Source organism: Nansenia antarctica, assembly GCF_963989245.1.
Source record: "Nansenia antarctica genome assembly, chromosome: 18".
NCBI lineage: Eukaryota > Metazoa > Chordata > Actinopteri > Argentiniformes > Microstomatidae > Nansenia > Nansenia antarctica.
In genome coordinates, this window is record NC_137691.1 from 5,184,944 (window position 1) to 5,204,837 (window position 19,894).

Genomic DNA, 19,894 nt, shown 5'->3' on the forward strand with positions numbered 1-19,894 from the left:
AACAAACATTCTATCCCTCGCAAGCATTTCTTTAAGTACTTACAGCTCAGGAACTTTATTTATTCTAATCAAAATCACTCCCTGGCCATACCCGCTCTATCCTCATTGGAGAAAGTTTTAATTAAAAATCCTTTCGGAAAGGGAATTATTTCGGATGTATATGATTTGTTGATTGCTAGATCACTAGAATCTTCAGAACCCAAATTGAAAGCATGGAGGAGTGACCTTCAAGAGGATATATCAGTGGAAAAATGGAACAAGGCATGCAAAAGAGCTCAAACCCAGACCGCTAACACTCGTTTAAAGCTTCTACAGTACAATTGGATAATGAGAGTATATATAACACCAGAAAAACTCAATAAATTTAACCCCAACATTCCAGACTTATGTAACAGGTGTAGAGAGGACAAGGGTACATTCTTTCATTGTATATGGGAATGTCCAAGAATTCAAGAATTCTGGGAAGAACTTGGAATAATAATACAGGACATTCTGTCAATTAAAATTACTGTTGAGCCTAAGCTGTTTATTCTTGGCATTTATCCAGAGGGACACAGGATGAAATGCAGTGAACAGATCTTTATGGATATGTGTATTTTACAGGCCAAAAGATCAATAGCACTAACGTGGAAAAGCACAGGTAAACCAAGTATTGTGCAATGGTTTAGGGAGATGTCTCGGTGTCTACCATTAGAGAAAATTTCATACACACTCAAAGACAGGCAGGAAAGATTCCAAAGTATTTGGGGCCCATTCATAAAATATCTGGAGGACAAGGACTTATCACACTGGATGGACGAACCTGGGCGTGAACAAATGTGAACTCTGCAATAAACCATTTGAACAGGTGTGTGAATTGACCAGGAGTAGAGTAGGAGTTGGATATAATTAATGTATCTGTTGCAATGTACCCTTTTCTTTATTATATATATAATTATATTTTTATTTTTATTTTTTTTTACAGTTTCATGTTTTTATTATTACCTTTATTTTATTTTTTCTCTCCCTTTTATTTTGTATGTGTATATATGAGCTCAGTTATATGATTGCCTCTCCATCAATGTACGTACTATATATAGGCCTACATGTGTATGGCAATTCTGGTGAGTTATCTGCTTGTATGTACAGTATATACATATATCATTATTACTAATTATTTATTTTCAAGATTTGTTTTATCTTTTTCAAAAACTCAATAAATATATTGTTGAAAAAAAAAACATATAGGTGTCCGCCTAAACATACCTGTACTAAAACAGGTACAAAGTTGCATTTGCTCACATTACTAGCATCGACTTTGGCACAAGTACTAATAAGACCCTGGGGTACTGATTCCAGATGATTTGGGCTTGGTCATCACGTTTCCAAGGTGATATTCACTGTAAAAGCTGTTGTTTTTTTAGGCGGAGACTGAATTTGAGATGTTTTATAATGTTCTAGCTCTATTTACTCTGACACAGTAACATAGATTTTGATTCTGACACTTCTACAGCCACCCCACAGGTGTTAGCTTTCATTTGATAACAAGATCATTATGAAGGCCCTTGTGATTGTGGAGATATTCTATATTCACTGTGGGCATGTCATTTCGAGCAGAAAACCTGAAAAACGAGGTGGATAAGATCTGTTTAATCTTTTTAACTCACATTGGCAATGGGTCCTTTCGATTAGGCTGACCTGGGCCATGGCCAAGCATGACGCGTAGCAGCCCGTTCCAATGAAGGAGAAGTCCACTCGGGCGGGGTCACATTGGGTGCGTTCGTAAACTCGCTCTGAGTGGGCCGGAGCGCACACTGGGTTCAACGTCATAAAGAGACCAAGTAATTTGATTGGACAAGAGGCATTCCATGAGTGCTGGTCACATTTCCAAAGCGAATTACGAATGAACCCATTGTAAACAACGACACGTAACCGGCGAGGTAAACGAAAGTAAACTCTCCCCGACTTTCTGTGAAAGTATAAGTCATTGAGTCATTGAGTCGTTTTCGATTTCATGAAGGCTGACATCAGGAACAACCGAAAACATCTTCAAAGTCACAGACTAGACTGGTAGGCGACGGCTCTTGAGTTAGTTTAATGCAATATTATAAATTCGTTGTTCCAAATAGTATTGTAATAGTGTCGATATGTTGTATTTTAAAGAGACGCTACAAGAATCGTGTATCATTTCACACACTAGTTCTAAAATGGCTTTTAAACTGAGGACTGTAGTCTAATGAGATAAGAGATTGATGTTATAATAATAATAATAATAATAATAACAATAATAATACACTTTTATTTGTATAGCGCTTTTCCTGCAAACGTTGCATCTCAAAGTGCTCCAATCATTAGGCCTATATAATCATAATTTAATTATTTAGTCATTAAAAGGCAATATTACAAATATTATCATGAACCATAGTCACAATTTGATGTAGAGATTAAGCAAAACAGATCCTGTAGTATCTATTTCACTGCTATGACAAAATGGATTGCGAGACATAATCAGGCAGAAATTGAAATGAAGTAATTAAAATTGTGCCATTTAGCAGACGCTTTTAATCCAAAGCGACGTACAATTACGAATTACAGGGACATTCCCCCTGGAGGTAACTGAGGGCTAAGTGCCTTACTCAAGGGCACACTAGTAGTGGTGTGGTTTCAGGCGGGATTTGAACTCACAACCTTCTGATCACAAGTCCAACTCACTATCCACTAGACCACCACTACCACCATAGTAGCCCTATGATCGCTGGTGATTCTAATGCTATAGGCATTTATTGTTTAGTAGAGTGCGTTTTCTCAGGGTTAGGAGAATGAGGCGCATCAATGCAAGGGGGGTAGAGGAGATGTATTTCTGGGGGGTTCAAAACACTGTCGACACATTGAGAGACATGGAAGGCCTCCCCTGTCACACATACATTCAGAGGTACATCCCGCAGCCCACAGACATTGACTTTCACATATCCCAAGTCAGCCATGTCACCACCAAATCTGGCCTTGAAGGAATCTTGGACTCAGGTGGATTTAAGGGCGGCGCCAGGAGTCTGCTGTGGTGGAGCCTCGCCATCGAGGAGGATGACATCGCCACGGCGGAGAGCCGCTTCCTGGAGACGATCTTCCCCAACAGGACACCTGAGCAGAGGCAGACGCAGGAACCTTTCCTGAACAAGTTCACCTCCTCTCCGGCCTTCCGGAGACAATCCCGCTACGGAAACTTCCGGCTCACCGCGGGCCTGCCGGACCTCCTTCAGGCGTACCGAGAACAGTTCTGCGGCGGAGGCGAGCCGGTCCTGAGAGTGTACGGGACGACCGTCTACAAGCAGGAGATCATGTACACCGTACTGGTTCACAGCCCGGGTGTGAAGGAGTTCGACACCCTCCCGCTTCTCGATGGCGGCGGTGGAGATGACACCGCCGTCTTTATGTACAACAAAGACGCCGGCAACATCGTCTGGCGCGCGCAAGCCGTGTCCGGAGGTCACGAGTTTCAGCCGGTCGTAAGTAGCCCGGGCGCGATCGCCGTGGAGCCTTTGGACTGTTTGTACGAGTGCGACAGGTGGTACGTGTGGGACCACGTGACCGTGGCGTTCGTGGTGCCGGAGGGCGGGACCCTGCGCATGGACAGAGAGAGGCTGGTCCAGAGCCTCAGCGCCTGTGAGGCTGACGACCCGTTCCTCGGGGTGAGGTGTGTGCCCTACAGCTACAACTGCACGTGTACACGTTGTCGCCTGAGCCTCTCGGAGGCCCAACACGTCGTCGAGCAGATTAGAGAGGAAAGAGGACAACCCAGGATGGACTGGAGTGAATATTAAGCAGGCTGTGGCTCAGGAGGTAGAGCCGGCGTCTAATGATCGCAAGGTCGGCGGATCGGCGGTTCGATCCCCGGCTGGCCACGTGTCGAGGTGTCCTTGGGCAAGACACTGAACCCCAAATTGCTCCCAATGAGCGCGGCCGGTGGCCATTGGTGTGTGAATGTGTGTCTGAATGGGTGAATGAGAGGCCATTGTAAAGAGCTTTGGAATAAGGTATAATACATTTAATAAGCACTTCAATTTGATCAAGTGGAGTACTCAGCGATGAAACCAGAATAATCAAGGCTACTCTTCTGTTTTTGTGTTGCTGTCTTTGTGGGGGTTTTTCAGACTCAAAGAAAACAAATTGGGTCTATGATGTAGGGTATGTATTTAATAATGTAACACGGGAGATGTTTATTCTTTTGCATCGGTGATGAATAACGCTATTGTTGTTTTCAATGGTTTGTCATCTTTCATTGTAAGAGTTTCAATGATGAATATTCTCAAATCTGTTTCAATGAAAGGAAATAATACAGATATTAATGCACTTTATAATATATATATATATATATATATATATATGGTTGTAAATTGTTTTAACTGGATTTTACCATGTCATTTATTTATTTAATAGTGTGTCTTGTGTCAATTGTTGTATGTGATCACACTTCTTGCCTGCACAATTGCACCTTTTGGTGAATAAACTTTTTTTTATGAATTCAATCTAATTGAATTGTGAATTATAAATTCTGCATAATTCAGTCTTTGTCAACTGATTTCCTCTCACTTACACAACCGGGCAGCATGGTTCCATATGACGACATTCTTATCATCAGGGCCCAGTGGTTCAAAACTATTTGCTTATTCACATGAGCTGGCTGATGTATCGCCCCCATAAAAACATAAAATCAACTGAGATAATATAATATACTCTATGCAACTTTCACCTCATACATGCTTTGTAGGGATGATCTTACACTTGAATAAACAGTTTAACAACAATAACAATTCAATAACAATATGTATCTCTATCATTACAATAGTAATCTGAAAAACAAACCACATCCAGTATTACATGATGGTTGTTCTCAGTTTTACATGATGGTTGTTAAAGTTGTACTCGTTATCAGGCATAGGCTACTCCGAATATCATACACTGTTCTAAATAAACAATGGTAGGGGAAGTCATAAACAAACAGTAATCCCTTGACTCGATAGTGTAGATAGGGACATTATAAGGCAATAAGCATGATAAAATCAAATGTCAACAGTCACATTCGATGGACGGTGTCTGCCCCTGCTGGACCCCAACCGACACAGCTGTCATTCCTGTACATGTTTTATTGAAGTTGGCCCCAAAGTCCCAACGTCTACAGAGAACAAGAGAGAGTGCCATGCCCTCTGTGTACAGTACACAGCCATGCCCTCTGTGTACTGTCTTTGGACACATTGTGTTGTTACACCCTGCTGTGAGGAAAACAAACTGAAATATTCATGGACAACGTGACAGAACAAGGCTGAAAATGTCATGAAACAGTCGTCAACAGCCTCCTCACCCTGCCCTGTGGAATCTGTGTGTAGGCGGACTCCAGTAGAGTAGAGTTCCCAGTAGAAAGGCTCTCTTTGCTAAAAACCCAGTTCTAAGTACATCTCCTTTTACTATTGCCTATATACTTTATATCAATATCAATGAAATGTTATTTTATTTCCTCCTCCTCTTATCTTCTTTCCTTCACATTTTAGGCCCTTTGCAGACGGTCACATAGCCAAATAGAACAAAAGGTATACAAAATATGTCAGATTTATTAAATGAAAACCAAAAATGTATATACAAATTAAATTTAAACACACACAAACATAGAGGGTTCTATGTGATGTTGAGAAAAGATACAGGGATTGACACAAGAACCCTTTTTGTTTCTCGGTGAAGAGAAAGTGCTGCTTGGCCACCAGAGGGCAGTGTAGTCTCACAAATTAATTCATAAAATAATAATAATATATATTTAGCTTTTATTCAAAGCGACTTACATTGCAGTGAGTGCATACATTTTTCAGTATATATGGTCCCAGTGGGAACTGAACCCACAACCTAAGTGTTTTTCATACACAGTAGGCATAAAATAACATGAGCTGCGCTGATCTTTTATTTAAATCCCCCTTTATTAACAGTGGTGGCAGTTCTTCTTTCATAACGGGAGAAACTCTCTCTCCCTCTGTGTGTGTGTGTGTGTGTGTGTGTGTGTGTGTGTGTGTGTGTGTGTGTGTGTGTGTGTGTGTGTGTGTGTGTGTGTGTGTGTGTGTGTGTGTGTGTGTGTGTGTGTGTGTGTGTGTGTGTGTGTGTGTGTGTGTGTGTGTGTGTGTGTGTGTGTGTGTGTGTGTGTGTGTGTGTGTGTGTGTGTGTGTGTGTGTGTGTGTGTGTGTGTGTGTGTGTGTGTGTGTGTGTGTGTGTGTGTGTGTGTGTGTGTGTGTGTGTGTGTGTGTGTGTGTGTGTGTGTGTGAGGTGTGTGAGGTGTGTGAGGTGTGTGAGGTGTGTGAGGTATGTGAGGTGTTTACCAGTAGCGCTATCGTGCCCTCCCCCTCTCAACTTCCTTATATATCAAAGTCATTGAGTCATTTATTGTTGAGTAGAGTTAGGAGAATGAGGAGCATCAATGCAAGGGGGTATTATTTCCGTGGGGAACAAAAGACTGTAGACACACTGAGAGACATGGAAGGCCTCCCCTGTCACACGTACATTCAGAGGTACATCAGAGGTACGCAGCCCACAGACATCGAGTTTCACATATCCCAAGTCAGCCATGTCACCACCAAGTCTGGCCTGGAAGGAATCTTGGACTCAGGTGGATTTAAGGGCGGCGCCAGGAGTCTGCTGTGGTGGAGCCTCGCCATCGAGGAGGATGACATCACCGCGGCGGAGAGCCGCTACCTGGAGACGATCTTCCCCAACAGGACACCTGAGCAGAGGCAGACGCAGGAACCTTTCCTGAACAAGTTCACCTCCTCTCCGGCCTTCCGGAGACAATCCCGCTACGGAAACTTCCGGCTCACCGTGGGCCTGCCGGACCTCCTTCAGGCGTACCGAGAACAGTTCTGCGGCGGAGGCGAGCCGGTCCTGAGAGTGTACGGGACGACCGTCTACAAGCAGGAGGTCATGTACACCGTACTGGTTCACAGCCCGGGTGCGAAGGAGTTCGACACCCTCCCGCTTCTCGATGGCGGCGGTGGAGATGACGCCGCCGTCTTTATGTACGACAAAGACGCCGGCAACATCGTCTGGCGCGCGCAAGCCGTGTCCGGAGTTCACGAGTTTCAGCCGGTCGTAAGTAGCCCCGGCGTGATCGCCGTGGAGCCTTTGGACTGTTTGTACGAGTGCGACAGGTGGTACGTGTGGGACCACGTGACCGTGGCGTTCGTGGTGCCGGAGGGCGGGACCCTGCGCATGGACAGAGAGAGGCTGGTCCAGAGCCTCAGCGCCTGTGAGGCTGACGACCCGTTCCTCGGGGTGAGGTGTGTGCCCTACAGCTACAACTGCACGTGTACACGTTGTCGCCTGAGCCTCTCGGAGGCCCAACACGTCGTCGAGCAGATTAGAGAGGAAAGATGGACTGGGATGGACTGGAGTGAATATTAAACAGGGGGGGCGGCTGTGGCTCAGGAGGTAGAGCCGACGTCTAATGATCGCAAGGTCGGCGGATCGGCGGTTCGATCCCCGGCTGGCCACATGTCGAGGTGTCCTTGGGCAAGACACTGAACCCCAAATTGCTCCCAGTGAGCGGGCCGGAGCCTTGCATGGTAGCTTGTCGCCATTGGTGTGTGAATGTGTGTGTGAATGAGAGGCCATTGTAAAGAGCTTTGGAATAAGGTATAATACATTTAATAAGCACTTCAATTTGATCAAGTGGAGTACTCAGCGATGAGACCAGAATAATCAAGGCTACTCTTCTGTTTTTGTGTTGCTGTCTTTGTGGGGTTTTTTCAGACTCAAAGAAAACAAATTGGGTCTATGATAGGGTATGTATTTAATAATGTAACACGGGAGATGTTTATTCTTTTTTATCGGTGATGAATAACGCTATTGTTGTTTTCAATGGTTTGTTGTTTTCAATGGTTTGTTGTTTTCAATGGTTTGTCATCTTTCATTGTAAGAGTTTCAATGATGAATATTCTCAAATTTGTTTAGATGAAAGGAAATAATACAGATATTAATGCACTTTATAATATATATATATATTCTGCAATTGTGCAGGCAAGAAGTGTGATCACATACAACAATTGACACAAGACACACCTTTTGGTGAATAACCTTTTTTTATGAATTCAATCTAATTGAATTGTGAATTATAAATTCTGCATAATTCAGTCTTTGTCAACTAATTTCCTCTCACTTACACAACCGGTCAGCATGGTTCCATATGACGACATTCTTATCATCAGGGCCCAGTTGTTCAAAACTATTTGCTTATTCACATGAGCTGGCTGATGTATCGCCCCCATAAAAACATAAAATCAACTGAGATAATATAATATACTCTGTGCAACTTTCACCTCATACATGCTTTGTAGGGATGATCTTACACTTGAATAAACAGTTTAACAACAATAACAATTCAATAACAATATGTATCTCTATCATTACAATAGTAATCTGACAAACAAACCACATCCAGTATTACATGATAGTTGTTCTCAGTATTACATGACGGTTGTTAAAGTTGTACTTCTAAATAAACAATGGTAGGGGAAGTCATAAACAAACAGTAATCCCTTGACTCGATAGTGTAGGTAGGGACATTATAAGGCAATAAGCATGATAAAATCAAATGTCAACAGTCACATTCGATGGACGGTGTCTGCCCCTGCTGGACCCCAACCGACACAGCTGTCATTCCTGTAGATGTTTTATTGAAGTTGGCCCCAAAGTCCCAACGTCTACAGAGAACAAGAGAGAGTGCCATGCCCTCTGTGTACAGTACACAGCCATGCCCTCTGTGTACTGTCTTTGGACACATTGTGTTGTTACATCCTGCTGTGAGGAAAACAAACTGAAATATTCATGGACAACGTGACAGAACAAGGCTGAAAATGTCATGAAACAGTCATCAACAGCCTCCTCGCCCTGCCCTGTGGAATCTGTGTGTAGGCTGAGTCCAGTAGAAACCCAGTAGAAAGGCTCTCTTTGCTAAAAAAAACAGTTCTAAGTACATCTCCTTTTACTATTGCCTATATACTTTATATCAATATCAATGAAATGTTTTTTTTATTTCCTCCTCCTCTTATCTTCTTTCCTTCACATTTTAGGCCCTTTGCAGACGGTCACATAGCCAAATAGAACAAAAGGTATACAAAAGATGTCAGATTTATTAAATGAAAACCCAAAATGTATATACAAATTAAATGTAAACACACACAAACATAGAGGGTTCTATGTGATGTTGAGAAAAGATACAGGGACTGACACAAGAACCCTTTTTGTTTCTCGGTGTAGAGAAAGTGCTGCTTGGTCACCAGAGGGCAGTGTAGTCTCACAAATTAATTCATAAAATAATAATAATATATATTTAGCTTTTATTCAAAGCGACTTACATTGCAGTGAGTGCATACATTTTTCAGTATATATGGTCCCAGTGGGTACTGAACCCACAACCTAAGCGTTTTTTCATACACAGTAGGCATAAAATAACATGAGCTGCGCTGATCGTTCATTTAAATCCCCCTTTATTAACAGTGGTGGCAGTTCTTCTTTCATAACGGGAGAAACTCTAGGTTACAATTATTGTTTTATTCTATTGTTCTCACTGTAGCACAAACTGACACAAATTGATTGTAAGACACACACACACACACACACCTTTCTAACGAAACAGCTAGAGCTCGATCGAGAAACATGCAAGCACAGTGAATACATATCAGCAACCCAACCCGACCATCCACTCTGCTCTCCCCCTGCGCTCCTGTCCTCCTGTCCTCCACCTGGTCATTTCCATCTCCAGACCATCCCTCTCTCCCCCGGCCCAGCCAGCCAGCCAGTCCAACACAACCACAGGTACATTAGTATTCTCACTGGGATTATGTTTCTCTGCATTCCTGTCCCTTGGCTGATTCATAGCCCCTTTCTTTCTGGATGTGTGTAATATGAGGAGCGGTCTGAGAATAATGATTTGGTTTGACCAGAATAGAATAGTGCATGCACCCTTTTTTTTTTTTTTTACCATTTCACGTGAGTGAAGGTGACACGTGTGGTTGCACGGGCGCAATATTGCACCGTTAGATGTGGCTCCCTTCATGTGGTTATCTCATTTACTGCTTTGTAGTGCTACTGTGTATGTGCACGCACGCACACACACACACGCGCACACACACACGCACACACCACACACCACACACACACACACGCACACACACACCACACACCACACACCACACACACGCACACACACTGAGGGGTTAAACACAGGATATGTACTCTCTGCTCTCTGATTGCTCTGCAGGGCTCTGCAGTGTGATAGTGAGTTGGTGCATTCTGTGTGAGCCTGAGCCCATGCTCTTCTGGGGAACGTCTGATGTGGGACTACGAGGAAACGCTAGCCAGGATGCCGTGGTTTATAACAATAGACACGGAGATCATTTATAAAAAAAGAACAAAAATGTTATTTATTTCAACTTATTCCTCAATATACAACATTTTGGGTGTTGAAATTACAACAAAAGTAAGTGTGTTCTGCGACATATTCTAGCAAATGTTAAAGAAATAATGAAACAATAATTAAGTAAATTTAAAAAGCTACTACTGTACCAAGTAACTGTATGATGTTATCAAACATTCACATTTCTATTGCCTTGTAGCACGGTTATCAGCAAACTAATTCCTAATTGTTTTCCAATTAAAATTGAAAAGAGTTTCAAATTATAGTTGATACAACATTACCGTACAATTGCTAACGTTATTCAATAGACAGTATAACAAGTCTAATCCCCTCAGTCAGCTTTTTTATTGGAGTTCATACAAACTCCTTTACCTTTCAGTGCACAACAGATGACCTGTTTCACAAAAATGAGAAAGAAACACTGAATCTCTACCAAACACTGCAAGAGGAACCACGCCTAGACCTAGTAGTCCCTGCTGCTGCTGCTTCTGCTTCATCGACCCTAAAAAAGTGAGTCCATATCAACAAACCAATTAATGCCTGTGCTATCAACAACTCACCACAGAAGTAGAGCACAGCAACTAAAGACAGTCTGGAAGTTAAACACAGCTGCCTGCCACCGTCGAAAAGTCCAAAACAATCGAGAGAAAAAAAGAGAGAGAGAGAGAGACAGAGAATCAAACGAAGGCGATACGCTATACTAATATAAACCCTGTCCTTTATCACTCTGCCTTGCAAAGCTCCTCAAAATACAAAAAAACCTTTGCAACTTTATCCGACTTTTGCACCAAAATGGCAAAAGTATGTCTGTGTGTGCTGGTGGTGGAGGGGGGGTGGGCGGGGGGCAGGGGGGGGGGGGAAGCCTGGGTCCCCTCACCACATGTAGTAGCTACGTGTGGTGTCCACAGGAGAGGGCTTGCTCTCCGCACCGCCGCCGTCCTTCTCCTTCTCGCTGTCCGCCTCCCACAGGTTGATCAGGGGAGGGTACAGCTCGTTCAGGGGGATGGAGGAGGTCTTCTGCATGTACTTCTTCAGGGAGTGGTGGTAGTTCTTCCTCTTCCACCTGCGGGCCACGTACACCCCCACCGTGGCCAGGCTGACGAAGGCCAGCACGGTGGCCATGGCGGCCAGCAGGGCGGCGCTGGGGCGCTGGTCCGACACGTCCAGGGCGAAGGCGACGCTGCGCGTGGTAACGTTGACGCAGGACTTGTGGGTCTGCAGGTGGATGTTGGAGACGGTGAGGCACACCTCGTACTCGGTGGCCGGCTGCAGGTGCGTGAGGTTGTACTCGTGCACGTCGACGGGCACGCGCGCCGTGTAGGTGATGTGGGGGTTGTCGATCATCATGGTGGCCGATGCCCACTTCAGGTTGGAGGTCATGACGTTGGAGTTGACCTTCCAGGACACCAGGATGGAGTGCGGCTCCGTCTGCTTGACGTAGATCTTCATCACCTCGGCGCTGTCCAGCAGGGTGCCGTTCACGCGGATGGTGGAGACCCGCGTGTCCGCCCCCTCCGTGTTCTGGGCCACGCAGGTGTAGCGGCCCGAGTCCTCCACCTGCACGTGGGACAGCCGCAGGGTCCCCTCGCTGCTCAGGTGGTAGCGCTCCGACACCGTGTCCACGGTGATCTTGCTCCCCAAGGGGGAGACCCAGTAGATCTCCGGCTCCGGCTCGGCCATGGCGCGGCAGTCCAGGCTCACGCTCATGCCCAGCTCCAGGCTGAGGTGGTTGGGGAAGGTGTCGTGGGAGATGAGGGGGAGGCACTGCTCCGGGGAGTCCAGCAGCAGCCGCACCTCTCGGACACGCTGGCCCCGGAGCTCCGGCGGCGAGGCGCACAGCATGGCCAGGGGCTCCATGAAGCGCACCGTGGTCCTGTTGGAGCTCATCCACTGGATGACGCAGTCGCAGCGCAGCGGGTTGCTGTGCAGGCTGATCTCCCGCAGGTTGGGCAGCGCCTCCACGGTGCGCTGGTAGACGGCGTTGAGCGCGTTGTTGTTCAGCATCAGGCTCTCCAGGGAGGACACGTCCCGGAAGGCCAGCCGGTGGATGTAGGTCAGCTTGGGGTTGTTGGTGGCCTCCAGCTTGGTGAGCTCGGGGAGGTTGTCCAGGGCGTAGCGGTCGATGGACACCAGCTCCACCATGTTGTTGATGCCCAGCTCCTTCAGACGCAGCATGTTCCTGAAGTCCCCCTCCTGGAGTTTGTGCACCGGGTTTTTGTTCAGGTCCAGGAATTTCAGGTTGGGGACTTTCTGCAGGGCCAGCTGGGGGACACGGACCAGCTTGTTGTCGTAGAAGGAGAGGCTCTCCAGGCTATCCAAGCCCACCAGCGCATTCCCGGGAATGTCGGTCAGATCCATGCCAGCCAGCACCAGGCTCCTCAGACTCCCCAGAGGCTTAAAGTTCATGTCCAGGATGCCGATGACCGGGTTCTCTCCGATCATCAGTATCTCCAGGTTGGGCGTGGACTCGAACCAGCGGCTGTCGATCACCCGGAGCCTGTTGGAGTTGAGGTGGAGGCGGAGGAGGCTGCGCAGGCCCAAGAAAGCCCCCGGAGTGATGGAGCTGATCTGGTTGTGGTTGATGTAGAGCTCCTGGAGGCTTGTCAGGTCCTGCAGGCAGTGGTCCGGCAGCTGGGTGATCTGGTTCTCTTCCAGGTGCAAGGTGGTGAGCTGGTTCATGTTGGCCAGGCCCACCGCCTCCACGCTGCTGAAGTTGTTCTGGGACAGGTCCAGCTCGGTCAGGTTGAACAGGGCCTCCAGCTCCCCGCCGGTGTGGGCTATGGAGTTGCTCTGGAGCAGCAGGACCTGGGTGTCTGAGGACAGGTTGAAGGGGATGCGGGTCAGCCGCAGGTCGTTGCAGTCCACCGTGGACGCCTCCCTGTAGGTGGACTGGGGGGTGAACCAGGGGCGGACCTCGCACACGCACAGCCGAGGGCACTCCCCGCCACGGGCCGGGGGAACCAGGGGCACCAGGGGCAGCAGGGCACACAGCCACGCCAGCAGGGGGGGCCGGGGGAGGGAGGCGGGGGCCATCGCTGTCGGCTCCGGGACCTGGCCGGTCACACTCGGCTTAGAGGAGAGACGACGTTCCTGAGCGGGGCCTGGAGGGAAGGTGTGGGATGTGACATCAACCAGCGGTGGTGTTCGATGGGCAGCCGATGTCCTTCCTCTGCAGTGCTGTTGGTGTGTGTGTTTAAAGAGGGGTGATGTCACAGGCTGTGTGTGTGTGTGTGTGTAGAAAAAAGAGGCCAGGGGATGGACAGGTTTGTTCTCCTACTCCTCTACTGATGTTGTTGTTGTTGTTGTTGTTGTCTCATCGTTTCCAACAATTCAGCAGAATAAGCCTGAAAGACAGAAAACCAGGTCAGGTATTAGAGCTCAGAAACAAGGGCAAGTACATCGTACAGTATTTTCATTATCATCCCGCAAACAGATGGCGATTTAGATAAAACATAGAGAGAGAGAGAGAGAGAGAGAGAGAGAGAGAGAGAGAGAGAGAGAGAGAGAGAGAGGAGAGAGAGAGAGAATGAGGGAGGGAGAGGGGGGGGGATGTGAGTGAAAAGGAGAAGCATTGAGAGAGTACCCTGTGAGAGATTACTGCAATAAATCTCCGCGTGTCAGACTGTGAGTTACAGATCACTTAACAAACATACAGTAGTTGATATTGACAAGGCTTTTAACCTAAATAACGGCTGGAATTACAAGTCTATACATGTATATGTAGCATATTTTGAGAGCAGTCACATCTGCGTAACTGAGAATGAGACGTTATAATAGTCGGCTGCATACAAAGTGGAATAAAGAAGGCAAGGGAAGAGAGATGTGTGAGAGCGCCATTAAGTCAAGTGGAAAGTGAAACCCGACGAATCCGCCACGTTCTGTACTTGAACCGAAAGACCTGACATTCCTTTGTTTCTTTTGGGGAGGGTAAGAACGGAGGAAGGAGCCTGCTTTTCAAAGCCCCAGCCTGCAGACGTTTAAGGGCCTAATTTGACATGCCTAACAGGGCAGAATAAATCTGTGAAATTCTTCTTGTCGCTGTGCTATTGTGCAGAGGTTCATTTCTATGTTTTAATGAGCTTTTACTCAGCCAGAGACTATTCAAAAACAGGTGGAGAAAAAAAGCAAAAAAAATCACTGAACTTTCGAGTTAAATTGAATCAGTCGGAATGTCTTCATACAGGCAGAAAACACTCCACCCCCATGCCCATCGGTCAGACTGGCTTTGGCCTGTTAGTCAAATTTTCTCCCTCCAACTAACAAAAGATAAAGCATGGCAATTGAGCAGTTTCTCTTTTTTGGGGTCCACATTCTACTTGTGTAGGCCTATGTGCAATTGAATATTATGCACGTTTAACAAAAACAAAACAAGTCCAGAAGTATGACATTCTCCCGCAGATTGTTTTGGTGCCGCGAATGTTATTTGTGCACAGTATCTGAGTTGTTTGGTGGATAATAATAACACATTAGCGATGCCGCTCTAATGTAGTCTGTGTCTGCCTCCTCAGAGATTACAGGTACCAGTTACTCTCTCCTGGGAGATTATCTCTGTGTGTGTGTGTGTGTGTGTGTGTGTGTGTGTGTGTGTGTGTGTGTGTGTGTGTGTGTGTGTGTGTGTGTGTGTGTGTGTGTGTGTGTGTGTGCGTGCGCTACCGGCACACTGGCAAGGGATCCTTTGGTGTGCTAGCAGCTCGCAGCTCTGTCTGTGCGAGCCCATTACACAACAGGCCTAATCTACTGGGGGCAGCGAGGAAAAAGAAAAGCGCTCAACATCGTTACCGGCTACTCTCGATTACGAGACACGTCTCTGGAAAGCAGCAGCAGCGGTGGCGGCTGCAACACAGGCAAGGTTTAAATGAGTGTTTTAATGAGCCTGAAAAAAATCAATTAGAGGCCTGGAGCCTGTGGTCTGTGCCGGTGCCAGCTGCGGGCGGAGTCGAGCCCTGCCTGGCCGGTGAGAGGGACGCGAATTTGCGGAACCTAGGATGGTAGGGGAAGGTAGGGCAATACCGCTACCTGATTGGTTGGCGAAGCACTCATGAAGAGCCCCCTCATCGCGACTCGCCAGCCAATGAGGGGGCTCTTCATGAGTGCTTCGCCAACCAATCAGGTAGCGGTATTGCCCTACCTTCCCTGCTTCGCCAACCAATCAGGTAGCGGTATTGCCCTACCTTCCCCTACCATCCTAGGTTCCGCAAATCAGCTCCCCGGAGAGAAAGAGGAGCGTTCACCACCGCTGCATTCTTCGCATCGATTTCAGATGGGGGAGGGGGGGGGGGCTCACACCGCCTCGCCCTCCCGTTTCCCCAAACTCATTTATGGGACCCAATTATGGAAATGAACCACAGCAGTTCATTCTTCCTCTCCCGTTTTTTTAAACGGCCGATACTAATCCATAACGCTTGTCACGGTGGGGAAATACGGTTTCCTCTCAGGGTGGTGGTGCTGTCAGAGATCAGTGTTTCCAGCGTGGGACAATAATGTCAAGGCAGTTGTGGTGTCAGTCTCAGCAGGTGACGGCCGGGTTCATGTACAACAGAATGCAGAATGATGTGGATGGATTATCATATCATGTATGATCTGAACATGACCGACAACTAGGCTATGTCTCTTTCCTGCCCGCGGAAGATATTCAAAACGGCATAGGTTTAGCATTTGTCATAGATTTGACAGTGATGAGCATCAATTGGCCTTAGTGACTTCAATCTGTTTCACCAAAATGTGTCAGGTTAAACTACATTTACCTCCATCCAATTCAATGTATTTTCTCAATTCTGAGAGACATTTTGAGCTAGTAACAGTATTTGTATCTGTTCAGGCAGGATTCCAGTGAGTGTATATATTGCTGCTGAATATGGCAATTTACATATCATTACATTGTTGGCATTTAGCAGAGGCCCTTATCCAAAACGACTTAAAAACAAATACATTTGTCGAAGTAAGTGAATCATCAGTCATCATTAGAAAAAGTAGGACCAGTAGGGCCATTGGCAGTTACATACAATGCTATAGAAGAAGGAACAATTACTTATTTAAATTTTTTTATTTATAGTAGAGAAACTGTACAGGGGGGTAGTAGTGAGGATGAGGAAGTCTTTAGATGACAGTCTTCTTTAACGTTTACAGCATTTAGTTTAGCAGATGCTTTTATCCAGAACTGACTTACAATTAGAGATTAGCTCCAAGAATAGTCTCCCTGGAGTAATTTAGGGCTAAGTTCCTTACTCGAGGGCACATTAGTGGTGGTGTTCCCAGGTGGGATTTGAACATCATAACCTTCTGATCACCAGTCCAACTCACTATCCACTAGGCCAGGGCACCACTACCCCTATGTGACGGCCCTGGCCCCATATTGTGTCCTGGCCTGTAATAAACATCTGTTTCCCTGTCTGCAGAGAGTACTCCTGCTGGACAGGGTTACTAATCAGCAGAATGCAGGTCAGCTGGTGGACAGCTGATTGTGCCCCACCTGGTTCCAGGATCCAGGGCATAAAAGATCTATGCAGGCCTCAGTATACAGGCCCCCTTCTAGGCACCATTATTTTCTATTCTTTGTTTGTTCCTTGTTTCACACCATGCAACACTCACCTCACCACTTTCCACTACACTCACATTACACCACTGATTTACTGACTACCACACCTCATCTTATTATTGGCCTCATTTAGTTTACAATAAACATTTTCTTATCATTACTTACTAAGATCGTGTGTGTGTCTCCCGTTTTTGTCATGGTCATGAGCCTGGCCGTGACAAATTGGGGGCTCCGTCCGTTTTCGTTTTTCTAGCATTATTTTGATCACCTTTTGGTAAGTAAATATTGCTTTTTTTCTATTGAATTCTACCCGGTCGTTTGACTTTTTTGCTTAATTGATAGTTAAAACATTGTGGTTCATCATTACTTGTGGTGCGACTCCCATGGCTTGTTGCCTTGATTGGCAGGGGGTGCCTTGTTAAGTTAATAAACGCGTGTCTCTGTTAGTAGCCTAGGCAGAGATTTTGGTGAATGAACTGCAAACTGGTGTCGTAGTCGATTCCCCACCAGTTCAAAATGATCGCCTGCGGGTGTTTTTTTTGAAAGCCTTGAGTGGCATATTAAGCATTTTGGAGACACACTTATCGCATTTTTGTATATAATAGCCTATTGTTAATTGATCTGCGCGATCGTTTTGTTTGTAATGGTGCTTAGATAGTTTTTTTTTCTATTGGGGCAAGAGGGTGTATACAATTGGCTGTCAGTTGCGCACATGTAGGCTACGGGGCTGCCCTGGTAGGCTTACGGTCTCTCTCCTTTGAGTCTGGCTGAGCGTTTTTCTGTAGTGTTGCGGTACGGCGGCTAGAGCAATTGTCTCGGGGACACATTCTTAGCTGTCAGGTGGGCGACCAGCTTGCTGGGGGTCTAACCGGGCTGACGAGTTAGTGTTTAAAGATCCTCCCGCTAACGCATGAAGACTAGGGTTGAGCTTACTCAGTCAGGTCCTGGGGTAGGCAGTCAGATAGGGGCATGCGAGGTTGCGAGGTTGTCAATTTCCTCTGATGCGCGCTGAGTTGTCAGTGTATACGTCATCTTGGGTCCATAGGCCTACATTGTCCTGTACTTAATATTGTGATTTAATTAAATAAAAATGTCTGGAGTAGAGGGGTTTATAGCAGCTCCATCCTATGACTTATTGTACCGTTTTACTAAAGCTCAATTGTTATTGGTTGCAAAACATTATGATGTAGCGGTGGTAGAACAAAAGAAACATGAGCTTAGGGCATGTTTAGAGTCGAAACTGGTCGAGATGGCAATTTTGCCACAGCCTGTCAAGGGTTCATCTTCGCCTGTTGCTAAGCACCCTTTTACATTTGACCAGGAAAAAGAATTGCTCAAACTGAGATTAGACCAGGAATTTGCACTTGAGAAAATGAAATGTGAAATCCAAATGCAAACTGTGGAGTTAGAGAGACATAGGTTGAATTTGATTGAAGACGGTAAAATCAGTAGTGAAGTCTTAAGTAGTGGGGGTTATTTTGCTTCCAGGGGAGCAAATAGAGGCTTATTTGATATAGCAGGAAACTTGAAACTTTTACCTAAATTTAATGAAAGGGATCCTGACTTGTTTTTTTCGTTGTTTGAGCGCGTCGCTGACACTCGTGGTTGGCCAGATGCTGAACGCACCCTCATGTTACAATGTGTTTTTACAGGTCGAGCACAGTTGGCATATTCGTCCCTGAGCCGTGAGGATTCTCTGATTTATGAGAAAGTGAAGTCTGCAGTGCTTAAATCTTATGAACAGGTTCCGGAGGCCTACAGACAGAAATTTAGGAATTGGAGGAGAAACAAGAGTCAGACACATCTTGAGTTTGCAAGAGAATTAGTTTTGCATTTCAATCGCTGGTGCAAGGCGTCTGATGTAGATGATTTTGATGATTTGTGTGATCTGATTGTACTGGAGCAATTTAAAAATGCTATTCCCCAGAATATAGCCACTTATATTAGTGAAAAGCAGGTGACTACTCCTGCTGAAGCTGCTGCGTTGGCAGATGATTTTACATTGACTCATAGCAGGGGTAAGTTTGGAGAGCCGCGCATGTTTGGTGAGTCTCGCGCTTATGTGCCAGAGTCTGGGTTTCAGAGGAGTACCTTTGGTTTTGATATGCCACCTGCTGGTCAGTCAGTTGCAACTGATTTTGGTCGTAGAGGTCAGAATAGTTCAAGGAGTTATGAGAATCAGAATAGTTCAAGGAGTTATGAGAATCAGAATAGTTCAAGGAGTTATGAGAAAGTGTGCAGTCACTGCCATAAAAAGGGGCATGTTAAATCTGAATGCTATGCTTTAAAGTCTAGAGGTAAGCCTTGGGCTCCAGTGTCTCATGGGGATGGGGCTAAAGGGGCTGGTTGCGCGGCGCCGGTGGTGCAGCGGGTTAAGTCTGCTGCCCAAGCCTGTGATTCGCTGTCCCAGGTGCGCTCTACACATGTTGAGTCTCCACAATCCTCTGACCTTGAATCTTACTTGCCATTCCTTACAGATGGTTTGGTGTCCCTCGTCGGTGGGGATGAGAAGGTCCCAGTAAACATTTTACGGGATACTGGGGCATTTGATTCGTTTATTTTAGCTTCTGCTTTGCCATTTTCTGATGCCTCTGACACAGGTGACTCCATTCCCATTCGTGGTATGGGTTTGGCTGTATTGCATGTTCCTCTGCACAGAATAATTCTTTCATCTGATTTGTTTCAGGGTGAGATGACTGTGGGTGTGCGCCCAGCGTTGCCCTGTGAGGGGGTGACCATGATCATGGGTAATGGCTTGGTTGGTGCACGAGTGTGGGCAGATGTGGCGCCACCTGTGGTGGTTACGTCTGTGCCAGTATTTAAAAGCAAGCCTGATGAAAGTGAACGGGAGTTTCCTGAGGTGTTCACTGCGTGTGCCGTAACTCGTGCCATGAGCCGTGCCACGCCTGACCCTGACAAAATGGTGGATGATGTGG

General features: G+C 46.2%; 1 protein-coding gene across 1 annotated transcript; it reads right to left on the reverse strand.

Moving 5' to 3' along the window:
* Positions 1-11,296: 11,296 nt before the first annotated feature.
* LOC308173500 (leucine-rich repeat neuronal protein 1-like) lies at positions 11,297-13,456 on the reverse strand (the record flags this gene model as incomplete). Its single annotated transcript, XM_080548530.1, has 1 exon — positions 11,297-13,456. The coding sequence occupies one exon, from the start codon at positions 13,454-13,456 to the stop codon at positions 11,297-11,299; it is 2,160 nt and encodes a 719-aa protein (XP_080404656.1).
* Positions 13,457-19,894: the final 6,438 nt, after the last annotated feature.